The following is a 19,379-nucleotide window of genomic DNA, read 5'->3' as shown; positions in this document are numbered from 1 at the left end:
GTTCACACCAACCCTCCAAAGACCATCCCATTCAGACCCAATCCACCTCTGTGACCCTGCACTTCCCATGGCTAGTTCACCTGAGCTGCACAGCTTTGGATTGTGGGAGGAAACCGGAGCACCCGGAGGAAACCCACGCAGACACGGGGAGAATGTTCGAACTCCATGAGAGTAGAATTGAGCTTGGGTCCCTGGTGCCGTGAGGCAGTGGTGCTAACCACTGAGCTACCAGAGTTCCAGAACAGTCTTAAGGCAATGGCAGAAATCGGTATTATTTCCATAATTGAAGCAAATTGATCAGTTTTCATGACACCTCTCGTACAACAAACTCATACAGCATGTCTGCACCTCATCATTATCAAGATAGTGTTTAATTATTAGATTAGATACCCTACAGTGCGGAAACAGACCCTTCGGCCCAACAAATCCACACTAACCCTTCGAAGAGTAAGCCACCCAGTCCCATTTCCCTCTGGCTAACGCACCTTACCTATGGGTAATTTAGCATGGCCAATTCACCTGACCTGTATATTACATTAATTATCATAATACTTGGCTTATTTTACCATATTCTAAAAACCAGATGCTTCTAAAGTCTCTCATGTGGCTTCTTCTACTACATTTTTACAACCAGCGTTTAGATTTATTTGTAGCTAGATTGTTTCACAACAATTCATTGCGCGGTAATGACTTTTATATTGGAAGCAGCCTTTACCTCTCTCGTACATGTTCAAGTCAACCAGCGAAATACATAACCTCAGTCTCAACATTATTTTTGTCAACAGCTTTTCTTACTGTTTTATACAAGGATGCATCAATTACACAACAGATTAGCACATGGTAATGAAAATTATTAGCATTTTAACATCTTATGCTTGTCTGCCATATGCTTTCAGGAAGACTTTGGCTTGTATCCATCAGTTATTTCGCAAAAAACATTATTACACCCAAAGAATTAGAACCTTTAGTTGTAGCAATGGCTGTTGAAACTCAAACACAGACATGTTATTACTTAGCAAAGAACAATAGCCCTTAAGCATACAGCATGACTCAATAATCCATCAGTTGTGACAATTGCCATCTGCAGAATAAGGACTAATGTGCCCTAGATTCCTGAAAATTGTCAGGTGTCCAATTTTGTCGATAATCATGAAGTTAGTAATTTAAAAAATAGAAGAACTAACATCTAGGGAAAAGAAAATTAGGAACAACAGCAGCAAACAAATCTCAGGCAATCACATTGTCAAATTTTATGATTTTTCAAGCCATGTATCTCTATGCTGCAGTTTTTGGAATGAATAATATTTCTATGTTCTATTTTAGAATAGAGATAAATTTGCAAACAAAACTGCGTAACTGGCTGGATTTTGCTGATGCATATTAATGCCAGGTGAAACAGTTTGGAGAAACTCTCGACCTATTTCAAGCTGAACCATTGACAGTCAAATCACTCAATCATAGAATCCCTCGAGTGTGGAAGCAGGCCATTCGGCCCATCAAGTCTGGACCAACCACTCTGAAGAGCATTCTGTTCTAATCCACCCTGGTTACCCTATCCCTGTGATCCTGCATTTCTCATGGCTAACCTACCTAGCCTGCATGCTACGGGCAATTTAGTATGACCAATCCACCTAACCTGCACATCTTTGGACTATGGGAGGAAACCGTAGCAACGAGAGGAAACCTGCACAGACAAAATAAGCAAACTCCACAAGGTTGGAATCGAACCGCAGCAGTGTTGACCACTGAGCCACTGGCTACTCATCACTGGAATCAATCTAGTGGACCTCCTCTGAAAAGACTTCAATACAATTCTATCCCTCAACAATTAAGAGGACCAGAACCGTACACAATACTTCAGATCTCATTAATGCCTTGTCCAATTGTAGCAGCACTTTCCTACTTGTAAACGCGATTCCTTTAGCAATCAATGCCAAAATTCCATTTGCCTTAGATAAGTTACTTTTGTATTCATCTAACCGAAATGAATAACCTTATCCAAAACCCACTTCCATCTGGTACATTTTGGCCGTTTCACCAAACTTCTCCATAGCTACTTGTACAGTTCTTATTTCTTTATTGCAATTTCCATTCTCACCTGTTTTAGTGTCATCTGCAAATTTGATTATTGTACCTTCTATCCCTGCTTGTGCTCTAATAGTCTTGTAGAACATGCAATCAGCCTCGGTTTTAAAATATATAAAACATAATTCCTACTTTGTTCAATTGTATAGACTTCTTTCAGTGAGTGTGAGGGAGGTGTGTTCAGTGAGTGTGAGGGAGGTGTGTCAGTGAGTGGAGGAGGTGTGTCAGTGAGTGTGAGGGAGGTATGTTCAGTGAGTGTGAGGGAGGTGTGTCAGTGAGTGTGAGGAGGTGTGTCAGTGAGTGTGAGGAGGTTCTGTCAGTGAGCATGAGGGAGGTGTGTCAGTGAGTGTGAGGAGGTGTGTCAGTGAGCATGAGGGAGGTGTGTCAGTGAGCATGAGGGAGGTGTGTCAGTGAGTGTGATCTAGTTAGTAATGTGGCTGCTAGAGCTGAATTATTGACATGTGTGCAATGTGAGTGATGTGGGTATGAAGCTAGTAACAGGACTACTTTTGAGAGAGTGATGTAAGGTTATGAAAGTGCAGTGGTCCACAGTTTCAGAGATTGTTATTAAGTGAGAGGTTGTGGTGAACAGAACAGAATGTGAGCATTGTGGTTTATTTGGTAGAATATGACATTTGAAGGTGCATTTACTGACCTTCACCACTGCACCCAGGCCTCAGGCCTACATTTCTGGTATTAGCAATGGCTATCTGGAGGGGCTTCTGTTTCCCTGTGAATTATGAACCTTTCTCCTCCTATACCAAGACTCCCAATGTTGCATCAGAGAACACTGAAACACGCTCTATATCCAATGATAGTTTATTGAGTCTTTTGGCAGGTCAGATTCTCTTTCTCTGCTACAGCCAGAGTCCACATACACTTTGAAAGGAGCAGGATAGCTTTAAGTGGTGCTGATGTCACGTAAGAAGGTGCCTCCTGCTGAGCTTTGTAGTCACTCAGTATTTGGTTTCAGACAGCACGTTTAAAACAGCAGGAAGTCCAACATTTGCATGCAATCTGTATCTGAAGGAATAGCATGGATAACCACACAGCACAAACTCCATGCCAATTTTGATACCTGTGTGCCTTTGCCTTTAAGAGACTTAAAGCTGCAACTGAGTGGGAGCGCGTAGGCAGCCAGTAGTGAGGACATTGTTGCTTGGAGCTTTAAAGCAGCAGCAACATGAGATATTGATGAAAAGGTTGCAGAAAAACAGCGATGCTGCAGAATAGTGTTGTGGTGGAGTAACTACATTGTTTAAGAAATTGTCTTTTAGAAAACAGCTTGCAGATATATTCAGAGAAAAATGAACTATTGAATCTGAATGCTGGAAGAAGAATTGAATAGAAGCTGCAAGACAATTATTTTAGAAACTAAATTAGGCCAGCATAACGATAAACTAGTTTGAGGAATGATAGGCTTTTACTAAAAACTGGAAACTTCTTTAAAATTGGAAAAGACTAAGGTGGCCATTTTGAAAGTAGGGAAAGATGCAAATCTGCCATTTTGTTTTAAGTTGAAGATAAATGAAGGATATTTCTTTGCCATTTTAGGAAAACTGAGCGAAATTAAACCATTTGACAGTGGTTTGTGAAAGATTCATGATCCTTGCTGCAACAATATTGCTACATTTCAGACATTATGATATTTATCTAAAAACTTTATTCCGACAAATGTTGCATCAAAATCTAAGCCTAAAATACAAGTTATGTTTAAAAGAGAGTAGGAGGATGAATTTGTGTGTAAGCTTAATAGCCAGAAAGGGAAGGTCAAAGGCATTTTGTCAGAATATCCAAAGTTTAAATTGGGATAACAGAAGTCCTAACAGAATTTAAACCATTCAAACAGTGTTTCTAGGCTGAGTCTGAAACAGTAAAGCAAGTCATTAGGATTTGGGAATAAGAGATGACACAGGTTTAATTTGTTGTGCCTTACTACTGAAAACAGAATATTGAATTGGTGATTAGATCCACTTCCAAGGAAGTTTTCCTGAAGGATTTGCTGGATAAAGTGAAGACTTGAAGCATCAAACAGCTTCTGTGCCATGCATTTAGGAACAAGGCAATCCTCATAGGTCAATGTCACGAGTAAGTCCTAACAATAAACTTGATGGTTAACACAATCACCAGGACAGTCAAACACAGCACGACAAGGTCTGGTTTTTACATACACCAAGAAAATGCTCAGCTGTCAATCAATTTTGGCAAAATTCCTCCTGAAGGGCTTATGCCTGAAATGTCAGTCCTCCTGCTCCTCGGATGCTGCCCGGCCGGAGGTGCTTTTCCAGCACCGCACTTTTCGACATGTGGCTAAAGCAGCGCACTTGAATAAAGGGTGAGGCAGCAACAAAGACCAGCGCACCAAGACAAACAAACCACTCACAAAGAGTGAGGTTAAGCTGTGACACAGACCATCTGGGATCTGTGGGACACATGAAGTACTTAAGTAACTAAAATCTGACCTTGTATATGGTTAGACAGTCAGTTTCATGTAAATGTCATCCAATTGTCCAATGTGTTTTCAAACATTCAAATCATCTGTCCTCAGAAATATACAACATTGAACATTACATCACAGTACAGGCCCTTCAGCCCTCAATGTTGTGCTGACCCGTGGAATCAATCTGAAGCCCATCTATCCTACACTATTCCATTCTCGCCCATATGCCCATCCAATGACCATTTAAATGCTCTTAAAGATGGCGAGTCTACTCCTGTTGCAGGCAGTGCATTCCATGCCCCTACTATTCTCTGAGTAAAGAAACTACCTCTGACATCTGTCCGATATCTATCATCTCTCAGTTTAAAGCTATGTCCCCTCATGCTAGCCATCACCATCCGAGGAAAAAGGCTGTCATTGTCCACCCTATCTAACCCTCTGATTATCTTATATGTCTCAATTAAGTCACCTCTCAACCTTCTTCTCTCTAATGAAAACAGTGTCAAATCCCTCAGCCATTCCTCAAAAGACCTTCCCTCCATACCAGGCAACATCCTGGTAAATCTCCTCTGAACCCTTTCCAAAACTTCCATATCCTTCCTATAATGAGGTGACCAGAACAGTATGCGATACCACTCCAAGTGCAGCCACACCTGAGTTTTTACAGCTGCAGCATGACCTTGTGGCTCCGAAACTCAATCCATCCACCAATAAAAGCTAACACAACGTTTCCCTTCCTAGTAACCCTATCAACCTGGGTGGCAAATTTCAGGGATCTATGTACATGGACACCAAGATCTCTCTGCTCATCTACACTACCAAGAATCTCACCATTAACCCAGTACTCTGCATTACTGTTGCTCCTTCCAAAGTGAACCACCTCACACTTTTCCACATTAAACTCCATTTGCCACCTCTCAGCCCAGCTCTGCAGTTTATCGATGTTCCTTTGTAACCTACAACATCCTTCATCACTATCCACAACTCCACCGACCTTACTGTCATCTGTAAATTTACTAACCCATCCTTTCACACCCTCATTCAGGCCATTTATAAAAATAACAAACAGCAGAGGCCCCAAAACACATTCTTGCAGCACTCCACTAGTAACTGAACTCCAGGATGAACATTTCCCATCGACCATCACCCTCTATCTTCTTTCAGCTAGCCAATTTCTGATCCAAACCACCAATTCACCCCCAATCCCATGCCTACATATTTTGTGCAATAGCCTACCATGGGGAACCTTATCAAACACCTTACTGAAATCTATATACACCACATCGACCACTTTAGCCTCATCCACCTGTTTGATCACCATCTCAAAGAACTCAATAAGATTTGCGAGGCACGACCTACCCTTCACAAAACCGTGTTGACCAACTCTAATCAACTTATTTCTTTTTACATAATTATAAATCCTATCTCTTATAACCTTTTCCAGCACTTTACCCACAACTGAAGTAAGGCTCACTGGTCTATAATTTTCAAGGTTGTCTCTACTCACCTTCTTGAACAAGGGGCAACATTTACTATCCTCCAGTCTTCTGGCACTATTTCTGTAGACAATGACAACATTGAGATCTAAGCCAAAGGCTCTGCAATCTTCTCCCTAGCTTCCCAGAGAATTCTCAGATAAATCCCATCCAGCCCAGGGGATTTATCTATTTTCACACTTTCCAGAATTGCTAACACCTCCTCCTTGTGAATCTCAATCCCATCTAGTCTGGTAGCCTGTCTCTCAGTAATCTTCTTAAGAACATTGTCTTTTTCCAGTGTGAATACTGTTGAAAAATATTCATTTAGTGCTTCCCCTATCTCCTCAGACTCCACACACAACTTCCCACTGCTATCCTTGATTGGCCCTAATCTTACTCTGGTAAAAACAATGACTGCAGATGCTGAAAACCAAATACTGGATTGGTGGTGCTGGAAGAGCACAGCAGTTCAGGCAGCATCTAACGAGCAGCGAAATCAACATTTCGGGCAAAAGCCCTTCATCAGGGCTTTTGCCCGAAACGTCAATTTCGCTGCTCGTTGGATGCTGCCTGAACTACTGTGCTCTTCCAGCACCACCAATCCAGTACCTAATCTTACTCTCATCATTCTTTTATTCCTGATATACCTAGAGAAAGCCTTAGAGTTTTCCTTGATCCTATCTGCCAACAACTTCTCATGTCCCTTCCTGGCTCTGCTATGCTCTCTCTTTAGGTCTTTCCTGGCTAACGTGTAACTCTCAAGTGCCTTAACTGAGCCTTCACATCTCACCCTAACATAAGCCTGTTCTTCCTTTTGAGAAGAAGACGGCTCCCTCGCTCGCCCACATCCTCCCTGCCTGACAGGTACATACTTATCAAGGACACGCAGTAGATGTTCCTTGAATAAGCTCTACATTTCAATTGTGCCCATCCCTGCAGTTTCCTTTCCCATTCAATGCATCCTAAAACTTGCCAATAGCCCAGTACTCTGCATTCCTGTTGTTCCTTCCAAAGTGAACCACCTCACACTTTTCCACATTAAACTCCATTTGCCACCTCTCAGCCCAGCTCTACAGTTTAAAATTGCATCATAATTGCCTTTCCCCCAGCTATATCCCTTGCCCTGTGATATATACCTATCCCTTTTCATTGTCAAAGTGAACATACTGAATTGTGGTCACTATCACCAAAGTGCTCATCTACCTCCAAATCTAACACTTGGCTGGGTTCATTACCCAGCACCAAATCCAATGTGGCATCACCCCTTGTTGGCCTCCACCACTTCTTCTGGCAGCTCATTCCATACACGTACCACCCTCTGTGTGAAAACGTTGCCTGTAGGTCTCTTTTATATCTTTCCCCTCTCACCCTAAACCTATGCCCTCTAGTTCTGGACTCCCCCAACCCAGGGAAAAGACTTTGCCTATTTATCCTATCCATGCCCCTCATAATTTTGTAAACCTCTATAAGGTCACCCCTCAGCCTCCGACACTCCAGGGAAAACAGCCCCAGCCTGTTCAGCCTCTCCCTATAGTTTAAATCCTCCAACCCTGGCAACATCCTTGTAAATCTTTTCTGAACCCTATCAAGTTTCAGAACATCTTTCTGATAGGAAGGAGACCAGAATTGCACGCAATATTCCAACAATGTCCTGTACAGCCACAACATGACCTCCCAACTCCTGTACTCAATACTCTGACCAATAAAGGAAAGCATACCAAACGCCTTCTTCACTATCCTATCTACCTGCGACTCAACTTTCAAGGAGCTATGAACCTGCACTCCAAGGTCTCTTTGTTCAGCAACACTCCCTAGGACCTTACCATTAAGTGTAAAGGTCCTGCTCTGATTTGCTTTTCCAAAATGCAGCACCTCGCATTTATCTGAATTAAACTCCATCTGCCACTTCTCAGCCCATTGGCCCAGCTGATCAAGATCCCAATGTAATCTGAGGTAACCCTCTTTGCTGTTCACTACACCTCCAATTTTGGTGTCATCTGCAAACTTACTAACTGTACCTCTTATGCTCGCATCCAAATCATTTATTAAATGACGAAAAGTAGAGGGCCCAGCACCGATCCTTGTGGCACTCCACTGGTCACAGGCCTCCAATCTGAAAAACAACCCTCCACCACCACCCTCTGTCTTCTACTTTGAGCCAGTTCTGTATCCAAATCGCTAGTTCTCCCTGTATTCCATGAGATCTAACCTTGTTAATCAGTCTCCCATGGGGAACCTTGTTGAATGCCTTACTGAAGTCCATATAGATCTCATCAATCCTCTTTGTTACTTCTTCAAAAAACTCAATCAAGTTTGCGAGACATGATGTCCCACACACAAAACCATGTTGACTATCCCTAATCAGTCCTTGCCTTTCCAAATACATGTACATCCTGTCCCTCAGGATTCCCTCCAACAACTTGCCCACCAGCGAGGTCAGGCTCACTGGTCTATAGTTCCCTGACTTGTCCTTACCGCCCTTCTTAAACAGTAGCACCACATTAGCCAACCTCCAGTCTTCCGGCACCTCACCTGTGACTATCAATGATACAAATATCTCAGCAAGAGTCTCCGAAATGGCTACAACATCAAAATCCCAGGAACCAACCCATGCTGCAAGTTCACCAACCTTATTCCGGATGCTCCTGGCATTGAAGTAGATGCACTTCAAACCACCTTCCTACTTGCTAGTGCACTCTTGTGACCTTGAAATCTTATTTCTGACCTCACTACTCTCAACCTCCTGGACACTGGAACTACAATTTAGGTTTCCATTTCCCTGCTGAATTAAACATGTTGATCTATTTTTGCTAAAATCAACATGGGGTAATTGCTAATAATATATTCCTGTCTGAAGGTGAAAACATGTTCCCACAGAACCTGGAGGCCACAGTGAAACTGATGCAGGTAAAACTTTCAGGATACAATGGTTCACCAAGTCCACGTGCAGGAGCACATGTGGTACATATGGGTCCAAAAGAGAAAATACTGGAAAATCTCAGCAGGTCTGGTAGCATCTGGGTCAGTTAGACTCGAAACGTCAGCTCTTTTCTCTCCTTACAGATGCTGCCAGACCTGCTGAGATTTTCCAGCATTTTCTCTTCTGGTTTCAGATTCAGCATCTGCAGTAATTTGCTTTTATTTGGTACATATGGATGGTCACAGGCCCATTACATTGTAGATGCTGCAGGAGCAGCAACTGCAATTATACCAGAATGTCATAATCTGGCACTGGTCAGAACCCATGGAATCAATCAGATCTCAGAGCCATGACTGAAACTGCAGCAGATTATTTCAGCATCGTTAATGAAGAACAGAACGTATCTGTTCTGAATCAGCAGCATGAAAATCCCAGCTCTCTGCTGTTGAGGGAAAACTAAAAGTTCAAGTGCAAAAGGCTGAAAAATGAACTCAAGATAAATCCATCATCTTTGAGGTGGCATTTTCAAGTTTGAAGTCTTTAAGGGATTCCACTGCTCAACTCCAAAGAGCTTAAAGAGCAAGGAAAAAAGCACAAAAACCACAGGGATAGGTGCTATAAATCTGAAGCAAAAATAGAAATTGCTGCAGAACACATTCTGAAGAAGGGTCACTGGACCCAAAGATCTGGCTCTGCTTTCTCTCCACAGATACTGCCAGATCTGCTGAGTTTCAGCAGTAATGTCTATCCTTGTTTAAGAAAGGAAGTATAAACTGTTTATCACAGTTAACGAAAGGGTTGCAAATCTATGGGAAGACCTGGAGCAACTTGGCTCCAGACAAACCAGGCTCAACATGAGAGGCCATTGAAACATTGATTTCAGCCCAAAGTGAAATGGATCTGTGAGAACAAGTGTCAATACACAGCGGTTAAAATGAGGAGCCGCACATCACTCAGGGACAGTCATTTCAGAAATAAACAGCTGCAGCAATACTCTGGTGAGAGAACTCAGGCAAGACGTAGAGGGAAACAAATGGAACCAGCAAGTGGAAGCAGTCTGGGCGTCCAGGAAAATAAAGGAAAGAAACAAGTAAACAAACATTAACAACAGTGTGGAAATCAACATCATCAGGAGACAAAATTACTATCATGAGGTCAGGATGGTTCAATAAACTATCAATATTTCATAGATACTCAGAGGCTCATCTGTTATTGTAAATAATTCAGCTTTCTTTTCAAAAAGAGGAAATTGTTACATCTGTGTCTTTGCTTTTATTAGGCTATACCTGTAAAAACTCTAGGTTCTGTGTGAGAGAGAGAGAGTATGTGTGTGTGTGAGACAGAGAGAGATTGTGTGTGTGTGTGAGAGAGAGAGACAGAGAGTGTGTGTGTGTGAGAGAGAGAGTGTGTGGGTGTGTGTGACAGAGAGTGGGTGTGTGGGTGTGTGTGTGTGTGTGAGACAGAGAGTGTGTGTGTGTGTGTGGGTGTGTGTGTGCGTGTGAGAGTGCGTGTGTGTGACAGAGAGTGGGTGTGTGTGTGTCTGTGACTGTGTGTGTATGTTTGTATAGGCTTCAGTTCCACATATCAGAGTCAAAACGTTTCGCTGGCAAAGCACAGCCGATCAGGCAGCATCTGAGGAGCAGGAGAATCGACGTTTTGAGCAAGCCCTTCATCAGGAATTCCTCACCTTTTCCTGACTTCACATATCAGTTGGACTGACTGGGAGTATATGCCACTAGCAAGCAGGGAACTCTGCTGTAATGTTTGTTTTATAACTGAAATGAGTTTAATTATTTAAATCCAATAAGGCACACAGATAATCAATCTTGGAGGAGTGATTGATTCTTAGCTCGATTTCAGCAACATGACAATGGTCTGTCTGCATGAAGGCTGTAGATCAGAATTTTCAAAATTAATTGTGGAGGATCACAACACCATTTCCCCCAAAACACAAACACCTTTCCCAACAAATAACATGGGGAAATAAATTGCATGTTCTAGCTGTTGATCATGATCTCTCAATTACAAGCTACAGCTGCACAGAAGGGAGGCTTCAATGTTCCTGCCCCTTCCTCTGGTGTTGAGTGCAGTGAGAAGTGCCCCAAGGCTGTGCAGAAGGTCCAGTACAGGAGCAGCCATGTCTACAGGCCGCGCTGGAGCAGTGCACTGTGGGTATGATGGGGCAAGACGAGGGGTGTGGGAGGAGGCATTCATCAATTGATAAATAGAAGTTTATTCACAAGCACAGTGATGCATTCAAAATATTTTACAAGGTTCTTTTAAGGAGTAACAGATGTTTGATAGCAACAACCATTCACTGCCATTTGTGCTCTAGCTTTGTTAAGCAAGTTAAATTGGTCTCTGTACTTTTAAACCCTTAAGGCATCTAATGGCTGATCCATCACTGTAAGTGTCATTTAGTGCAAACATGAAACGTCAGTGTTACACTTAAAACACTTCAATATTAACACAGAACTGAGGACAGTCAAATATCGTTTACATGTGATAATAAATGTCTTGCATTCTGGCTGACTCTATTTGAAATATATGGAATTATTATAATTGCAAATAAACTGTAGATTTTGTCTGAACAGAATCCAAGAGCAGAAGAAGCCATTACAGATTTTTCACTCACATTATCGAATGATTTAAGGTCCTTAGATCATAATAAAAACTGAAACTGGTTAACATTTACAATGTTAAAAACCACACACCAGGTTATAGTCCAACAGGTTTAATTGGAAGCGCACTAGCTTTCGGAACGTTGCTCCAAATCATAACATTTACAGTGCTTGCACGTCATAAAAGAGTTTTGCTACTACTGTTAATTTATTTATACTTCCAAATTATACTATACTTTCAGCTGGAAATGATGCTTACTGTAAGGTATGTAATTCTAAAGGTTAGATTCTTCCCCACAGTAATAACTTGTAATCTGTACAATAGAGTCGTCAGTCTATAGCTGTCATCTTGACTAAAGCCAATGAAATATTCTGTAACATTTGGTACATTTCTTCACTAATCTTCTGGTTTTTTGATTATCACTATCTCTCCATCGTAATTGTGATGCCATGGTGTACAAAACATTTGTTGACATAAATATACAAATTATTTAAATTGTTTTTGAACTTGTTGAGATTATTTTACTTTGATGTAGTTCCTGTATTGCCTGGTTAAAGTGGACACCAGGTTGTCACACTGCTGCTCTTTTATTGTGGCTTACCTTAGATTTCTTCAAACTCATTGCCCCACTTCTAACTTAAATGTTGCCTAATTCATATTGTAATAATAAGCACATAGTATTCTATGGAAAAAAAAACATTTTAGCTCATAATATTTTTACAAGCTAATACATAACTGATACCAAATTGCACTGCAATGAGAACATAAACATAATGACATAGTGCTCGATACCTCTGCTAGTTTCACAAGACATTAAGCCAGTTAAAATGCACAGATTCGCAGCATCTTGATAACAAGGAAATTTCATATGTACATACAAAGATATTTATCTGCAAATATAATGAATGTTACCACAAAACATTCCCAAATCCACTTCCTTAAGTATAACTAACACAGTGAAGAAGTTTATGAGTGTCATTATACTATCGATGCTGGTTTTCCACTGTTTCGTTTTAAAGTGTGTGGTGCATTCGGCAGACCCAAGTTATGTTGCTGACTTGTGCCAACAATCCAGCTTAACAACAAAGGAGCTGTTTGTGTGCAGTGTTCCACTGCCCAGCTGGATAACGTTCAATGTCATAATAGGGCAGACACCAGCAATGACTTCTTCCTATTTAGCAGATTTCATACTTCTAATTTTCAAAAAGATTTTTTACCATATTTATGAAAATGAGGCTTCATACAAGAATGGAATTGAAATATACATGCTCCAGAGCTGAGGGAGTGTGGTTTCACATGTTAGTGCTGGTCCCACTTCTTGGTCTTGGGAATTGATTAGACAGCCAGGCAGCATCAGGAGGGTGAGAAGTCAACGTTTGGGATGTAACCCTTCTTCAGGTCTGGGGGTGGATGTCAGGGGAGCTGCAGATAAAGGGAGTGGCAAGGGTAGGGTGGTTGGTCAATGTGAGGAATGAATCCAGTTGGTGGCAGGGAGGTGTGGAAGGGAGGGGGTAGAGGTGGGAAGGGAGTTGGGGTATGGGCAGGGAGGTTATTTGAAATTGGAGAACTCAGTGTTGAGTCCTCTGGGCTGTAGGCTGCCCAGGTGGAAGATGAGGTGTTGTTCCTCCAATTTGAGTTGTGGTTTGTTTTGTCAATGTGACAAGGCCAAGAATGGTCATGTCAGAAAGGGAGTGGGAAGGGGAATGAAAATGAACAATGACTGGGAGGGCCTTTACAGCCCGGCTCGACTGAGATGCTCGGTGAACCGTTCACTAAGTTTATATTTGGTCTCCCCAGTCTAGAGAAGACCACATCAGGATCACCTGATGCAGCAAACTAGGATGGAGGAGGGACAGGTGAACCTCAGTCTCACCTGGAAGGACTGTTTGGGGTCCTGGATGGAGGTGAGGGGGGGTGTGCCGGCAGGTTTTGCATCTTTTCTGGTTGCAGGGGAAGGTTCATGGGGGGGTTGGTGGGGACTGTGGTGCAAACTAAGGACTGTCAAACAGAACGGTCCTTGTGGAAGGTAGAGAGGGGTGGGTAGAGGGAAGATGTTCCTGGTGGTGGGGTCGAATTGGAAATGGCAGAAGTGTTTAAATGTGATGCGTTGGATGCAGAGACTGGCGGGGTGGTAGGTGAGGACAAGGGGGACTCTGTCTTTATTGCGTTGGGACGGGTTTAGAGCAGTGGAACGGGGAATGGAGGTGGTGCAGAGGAGGGCTCTCTGGATGATGGAGGGAGGAAAAACATGTTATTCAAAATAGGTGGACATCTGGGATGCATGTGAGTGGAAGGTCTCCCCATCTGAGCAGATGCGGCTGAGGTAGAGGGTTTGGGAGAATGGGACAGAGTTCTTTCAGGATACTGGGTGGGAGGAGGTAGTTGTCTGTGGGTTTTAGTAAACGTCTGTCTGGAGACTGTCGACGGAGACGGAAATGAAGAGGTCAAGAAAGGAGAGGCAAGTGTCCAAGATGGACCAAGTTAATTTGAGGGTGGGGTGGAAGTTGTGGGTGAAATTGATGAACTGCTCCAGTTCAGCCTGGGGGCAGGATGCAGCATTGATGCAGTCATCAATGTAATGGTGGAAGAGGTGGGGCCCAGTGCCTGTGTAGGTGCTAAAGAGGGATGTCTAATATAGCCAACTGATTGGCACACAACTTCCTGATTAAACTGTAACTCTTACAATAGCATACAGCCAAAATTTCCTGACATAAACATGAAAGCAGTGTCATAATAGAATTGTTCAACTGTTCTGCTGAATATATATTAACTAAATGACACCCAATTAGTTTTCAACATTTCAGTAGTTGGATGTTTGATGGTCAAACCTAGAGCAGCCATGATCTTATTAAATGGATAGCCTCCTATATTCTTAATTTTCAGATTTACATTTCTGTAAGCTTTTCATTTTAACTTTATCTTGCTTCTTACACAAACTATAAACCCTTTTTTGATTTAATTAATATGTCACGCCCACTTATCTTCAATGTAACTTGATAGATTAAGTGAACAAACAAAATTCATTGTAATAAAAGTAACATGTAGGACATAAGTAATAGAACAAAATGCATAAATATTGACTACAGTAAACATTAGAGGACTAGAATTGTTTAAATGTGTGCATTACCAGAGGATATAAAACACGAGGTCATTTCTACAAAATGAGAGTTTGCAATAATTTTTCAGCTGGAGCCTGAAAGCTGCTGATTTATTGCGTCTTGGATGAGCAATATTTACTGAGTGTTGTGAATGGATTACTTTCAATTCTTCCTATAGCAAATAATAAGTTAGATACAATTTTACTTATAAATGATCTTTAGTAATGTTTTGTGTTTTGACTTGATACATTTACTAATTAGTGTTTGTCTGAAAATCTTATTTCATGATATACTACAAGATATTTTTCCAACATTTTGTTTCCAATTAAAATAAATTAGTATAATCATTATTTATATGCAGGTGTTTAGTATAAGGTTTGCACCTCATGATCAAAGTAGTTACAATTAAAATTCTCCTAATAAGTGCATGTAAGCCCATTATTCATAAAGAACATAGATTTGCCTTTTAAGATCATGCCAACAAAGTATATACTTGATTGCTCAGTAAAAACACTGCTAATTGCAATGTTGAATGTTTGCATCTCAGAATCATCCAAATATGACATTTGTTCATGCTACATCTCATTAATCTAAAGCACAGTTTAAATGCTTTGTTTGCAAATTATAATTATTTTGATTACACCAGTTACTGATAGTAATGCTTATTTGCAATGCATCCTTTTGAATTTGTTTAATTACATCTTGAAACATGGCGGAGAAGATTAATTAACCCACCTGGCTTCCTGGCATACACTCCTGGCTTGGATCTGTCATACTCATATACATGTTTTCACCATCAAACTGTGAACAGAATAATAAATGTTCAGAATGCATCTAAACTTAAAGTCTAGCAATAATGCACATTAGAACCAAACATAGATCTTATTGAAAGGTTTATTTCTTTTCACATTGCATGTCTTTGATCTATTTGTTCCTATCCTTATTGACCCTGGATGCCAGTGATTTGAGGCAATTAGTGCAGTAGTAATTACATCAGGCAGGCAAGAAATGAATGGTTTCCTTTCATCTGCAATCTGTTATGAAACAAAATGGCTCATTCTCGGCAGCATACACACACATATTGCTATTAGTCTTAATGAATTGCTAAATGAATCGCACTGTTTCTGGCTGGGTAGAAGAATGATGAAGTGTATCGAAAGTACTCTGATTTGCTCCAGATTTTAATGTTACGTCTTGGCTGCAGGGAGTGTATGTGTGCACATACAAAAAGAAATGGTCCAATATTTGAAAATATTTCTGGTTTCAGCATAGCAACACTCTAATATCTCAATGTTATTGCATTTTCAAGTTGATTGAGCCAGTTTTCCTGTTTTGTAGACATCACAGACCAATCAATCTGCTCAGATATGTTGGAATGTACTGCTGGAGCAGGTGGAACTACAGCGCAGGCCTCCAGGCTCAGAGTAGGCACACTACCATTGCCACAGAAGAGCTGTTTTATCACTATGTTCCGTACATTCACTGATTAAACTCAGATGATGCTTGTTAAATACTTGTTAGTGGATATGGTACAAATTGTGGGTTTTGTTCAATTATTCTACGCTGATGCTATGATTGACTAACTTATGGAACTATATTATCATGACAATTAGTTCACTTCGTTTCTTTACAAAGTTGGCTTCATTGTATTCTACTGAAGGTGTTTGTAAGACCATTAGAGAGAGATGGCTGATGGTGGTTTAACCTGAGGGTCACTACGCTTCAGGTGAGGCAAGAGATTGAGGTGAAGGAGTCCTTCTCAGTCTGCGTGGGAATTGAACCCATGCTGTTGGTGTCACGTTACAGTGCAAATCAGCCATCCATTCCACTGAGCTAACCCAACCTCAGTGGTGCCTTTTTTTTTCTTGAAACTGACACTTCAAAACTTAGGAACTCCTTAGTTCAGACCATCTGAAGTTCACAGGCTTTGGTTCAATACAAAGGCAGGTAGCCTCACAGGGGAGGCAGTGGGGTGCTGATAATATCACGGGGCAAGTAATCCAGAATACCAGGCACGTGAGTTTGAATCTCAATGTGGAACTTAAATTCAATTTAAAAATCTGGAATTGAAACCTAACCAAATAATAACCATGTTGTAAAATTCCATCTGGTTCAGTAATGACCTTTAGGGAAGGAAATCTGCTATTCTTACCTGGCCTGACCTACATGTGACTGCAGACCCACAGCAATATGGTTGGCTCTGAAATGGCCCCTGCAGGCCAGTTAAGGAACATCAATAAATGTAGGTTCAGCCAGCATCCCATGCACTTATCAAAGTTAGTATTAAAATTATAACTTCTGGCATTGCTCAAAACTACATTTAACTGCTCAAGTAAGAAAGTGTAAATAAATAACATGATAAAGACATCGGGGTAGGTTTAATAGAAATAAATAAATGGGACGAATATAAAAACATTTTCACTATTGTCCATTTTATTCAAGCACATTAAAGTAAAAGGCTCCCTCTCTGGCTGGAGGGATGGGAGTTTAAGTTTTAACTTGAAAAAACAATCTTGAGATTTATAGATTAGTCTGAAACTTTCTCTGCATTTACATTGATATTGCAACAGTTCAGTTACCAAATCTAAACATACAAAGCAGTTCGGAATCAAAATCCAAGAACATGCACAAAGAAAAAACTTTTATCTTGAGGGCTTCTTTCTGACATATTTGAAAATTGTGGCAGTCAATGCAATATTATTCAAACAAAATCCTGAACATTGCTCTCCCTAAACAATCCAACCACAATATGTACACAATCAATAACCAGTCAAATGTAAACACTACTACTGAATACCCTTTCAACTAGCCAAAGCAAAGTTCATGATGCAATGTCTGAAATCATTGATAAAACCACATACATATATGTTCAGCAGTTGTGGCTTTACTTTGCAAAGATTAAATGAACACCATGCAACAATATAAGTCTATCGCCATCTCAATACTATAAGTAGCACATAGTATTACTTACAAAACTCTTTAAGAGGATGGCTAAGTGTTTAATTAATGTCTAAAAGCACTTGTGTGTCTACAATAACAGAACCCAATGGAACTCTCGGCCTCTGGGAGAGCTTCCAAGTTGATGTACAATATACTTATTTTAAGAGCTAGAATCCCATTGATTACTCAACATTATTTCATTTCAGCAGCAAGCTAATCCTTTTATTTCATCATGAATTTTATGTACAGCCTTTTAACGTTAGAATTTATCTTCTAATTATTCAACAGTGATTTTTGAGCTAGTTAACAAAATACCAGTGGAAACCTGCACATAATTCTTTCTGGCCCAGTACGCTACCAATTTTCACCAGCAGTACTCAATTTTTTCAGGTGTTTCAATCTTAAAGGAGTTCCAAAATAGTCTCTGTGCCACTGACATATTTCTGGATGGAGTTTTGTGCTGAAAGCCAGATTCCTGACAATGTGTCAAACCAATGAAATGCACCCACCAGAGATCCAGAATGAGGGACACCATGACCATGAATATTTGAGGGTATGGCCTTATCTCCTTCAGGCTGCAGTTGTATGTATTTGCAAGATCTCAATTGCTTTTCAAGTGCTACATAAGGAAGGACACTGACTCCACCACTGACCAAGGAAGTAGTTGATGGGCTTGGAAAAGAGAAGGAAGAGAACAAGGCAGAGAAAGTGAGGGTGCAGCCCAGACAGCTATCATTTTGTCCATGAAGATATTAATGAAAGCAACCCCAACTCCTCATTCCCAAACAGTTCCATACGCTAACTTTCCTCCGTTACTGACCATCAGACAAAAAGAACATGCACACATTGGGTTCGTTTCAACACATTAAAATCAGTAGCAGTCATTCTCTGGTTCATTTCTCATGGTAAAGCCTTTATTAATCAGAGTGAATCTGCCCTGCTTAAAATTTAAACAAAGCTTTATAGTTAACTTTCAGTCATCACTAACTGATGCATTCTCTTGGCAATGCCTCAATGAACCAGAATCCACTGTTAACCAATCAGCTCTCTCCTTTACTTTGTTATTTCTTGCAAATTCTACCACTTAGGGCAAAATGAAAACCTTCACGAAAATGTGTCTTTGTTCAGAAATAATCAGTTTCTGCAATGACTTCAAAATGAGCGCTACATGGAAGGCCCATCTGTACAGCTGTATCTCACAGTAACTCACATTTCTTGGTGATAAACACTTGTTTTAATGAACAGAAATCAAAACATTCAGTCAGCTGAATAGCCAGCTTTTTGAAGCCAATGGACTTCTCCACTAATGTTTACGTGCTTGTAGAGGCAAGGTCAGTCACCCCCTGATTAGTATGTAGCTATAAGTATTAGCCCTGAAGAAGGGTTACACCTAAAACGTCAACTTCTACACCTCCTGATGCTGCCTGGCCTGCTGTGTTCTTCTAGCGACCTGCCTGTCTCCCATTAATATCAGCAACAGCATCCTTCTCTATTTGTAGCTTTTGGAAAATGAAAAGACACATTCCTAACAGCTCTATTTAAATTTTAGATGCTCATTATTAAGCCATTATTTACATACACAAAGCTAGGATTCTCCCTGGACATATTGAAGACACCAATAAGAGGACACTAAGATTTCTGAAGAAACTCATAAAAGAGCTGTGCAAAAGTCTGCAACTGGACTTGCAAATTCTTTCCAGGCTAGGACCAGCTTTGCCAATGGCATTAAAGTTTACTGTTGTCATAAACTTAATGTAACAGGCCCCAACCTGTTATGGGTGGCACGGTGGCTCAGT

The 19,379-nt window shown here is 40.9% G+C and overlaps 1 protein-coding gene across 5 annotated transcripts in view; it reads right to left on the bottom strand.

The window, feature by feature from the left end:
- Positions 1 to 19,379, bottom strand: part of tox (thymocyte selection-associated high mobility group box) — a 549,408-nt gene that overhangs the window by 142,325 nt on the left and 387,704 nt on the right. For all 5 annotated transcript variants that reach the window (XM_072571585.1, XM_072571583.1, XM_072571584.1 and 2 more), the window contains one exon: positions 15,379 to 15,444. In XM_072571585.1, the coding sequence (XP_072427686.1) occupies positions 15,379 to 15,444 (66 nt within the window). The remainder of the gene's footprint in view (positions 1 to 15,378; positions 15,445 to 19,379) is intronic.

The sequence above is a fragment of the Chiloscyllium punctatum genome, chromosome 5 (assembly GCF_047496795.1).
Source record: "Chiloscyllium punctatum isolate Juve2018m chromosome 5, sChiPun1.3, whole genome shotgun sequence".
Taxonomy (NCBI): domain Eukaryota; kingdom Metazoa; phylum Chordata; class Chondrichthyes; order Orectolobiformes; family Hemiscylliidae; genus Chiloscyllium; species Chiloscyllium punctatum.
The sequence above is the reverse complement of the archived record's forward strand: the minus strand, read 5'-3'. Positions and strand labels throughout refer to the sequence as shown.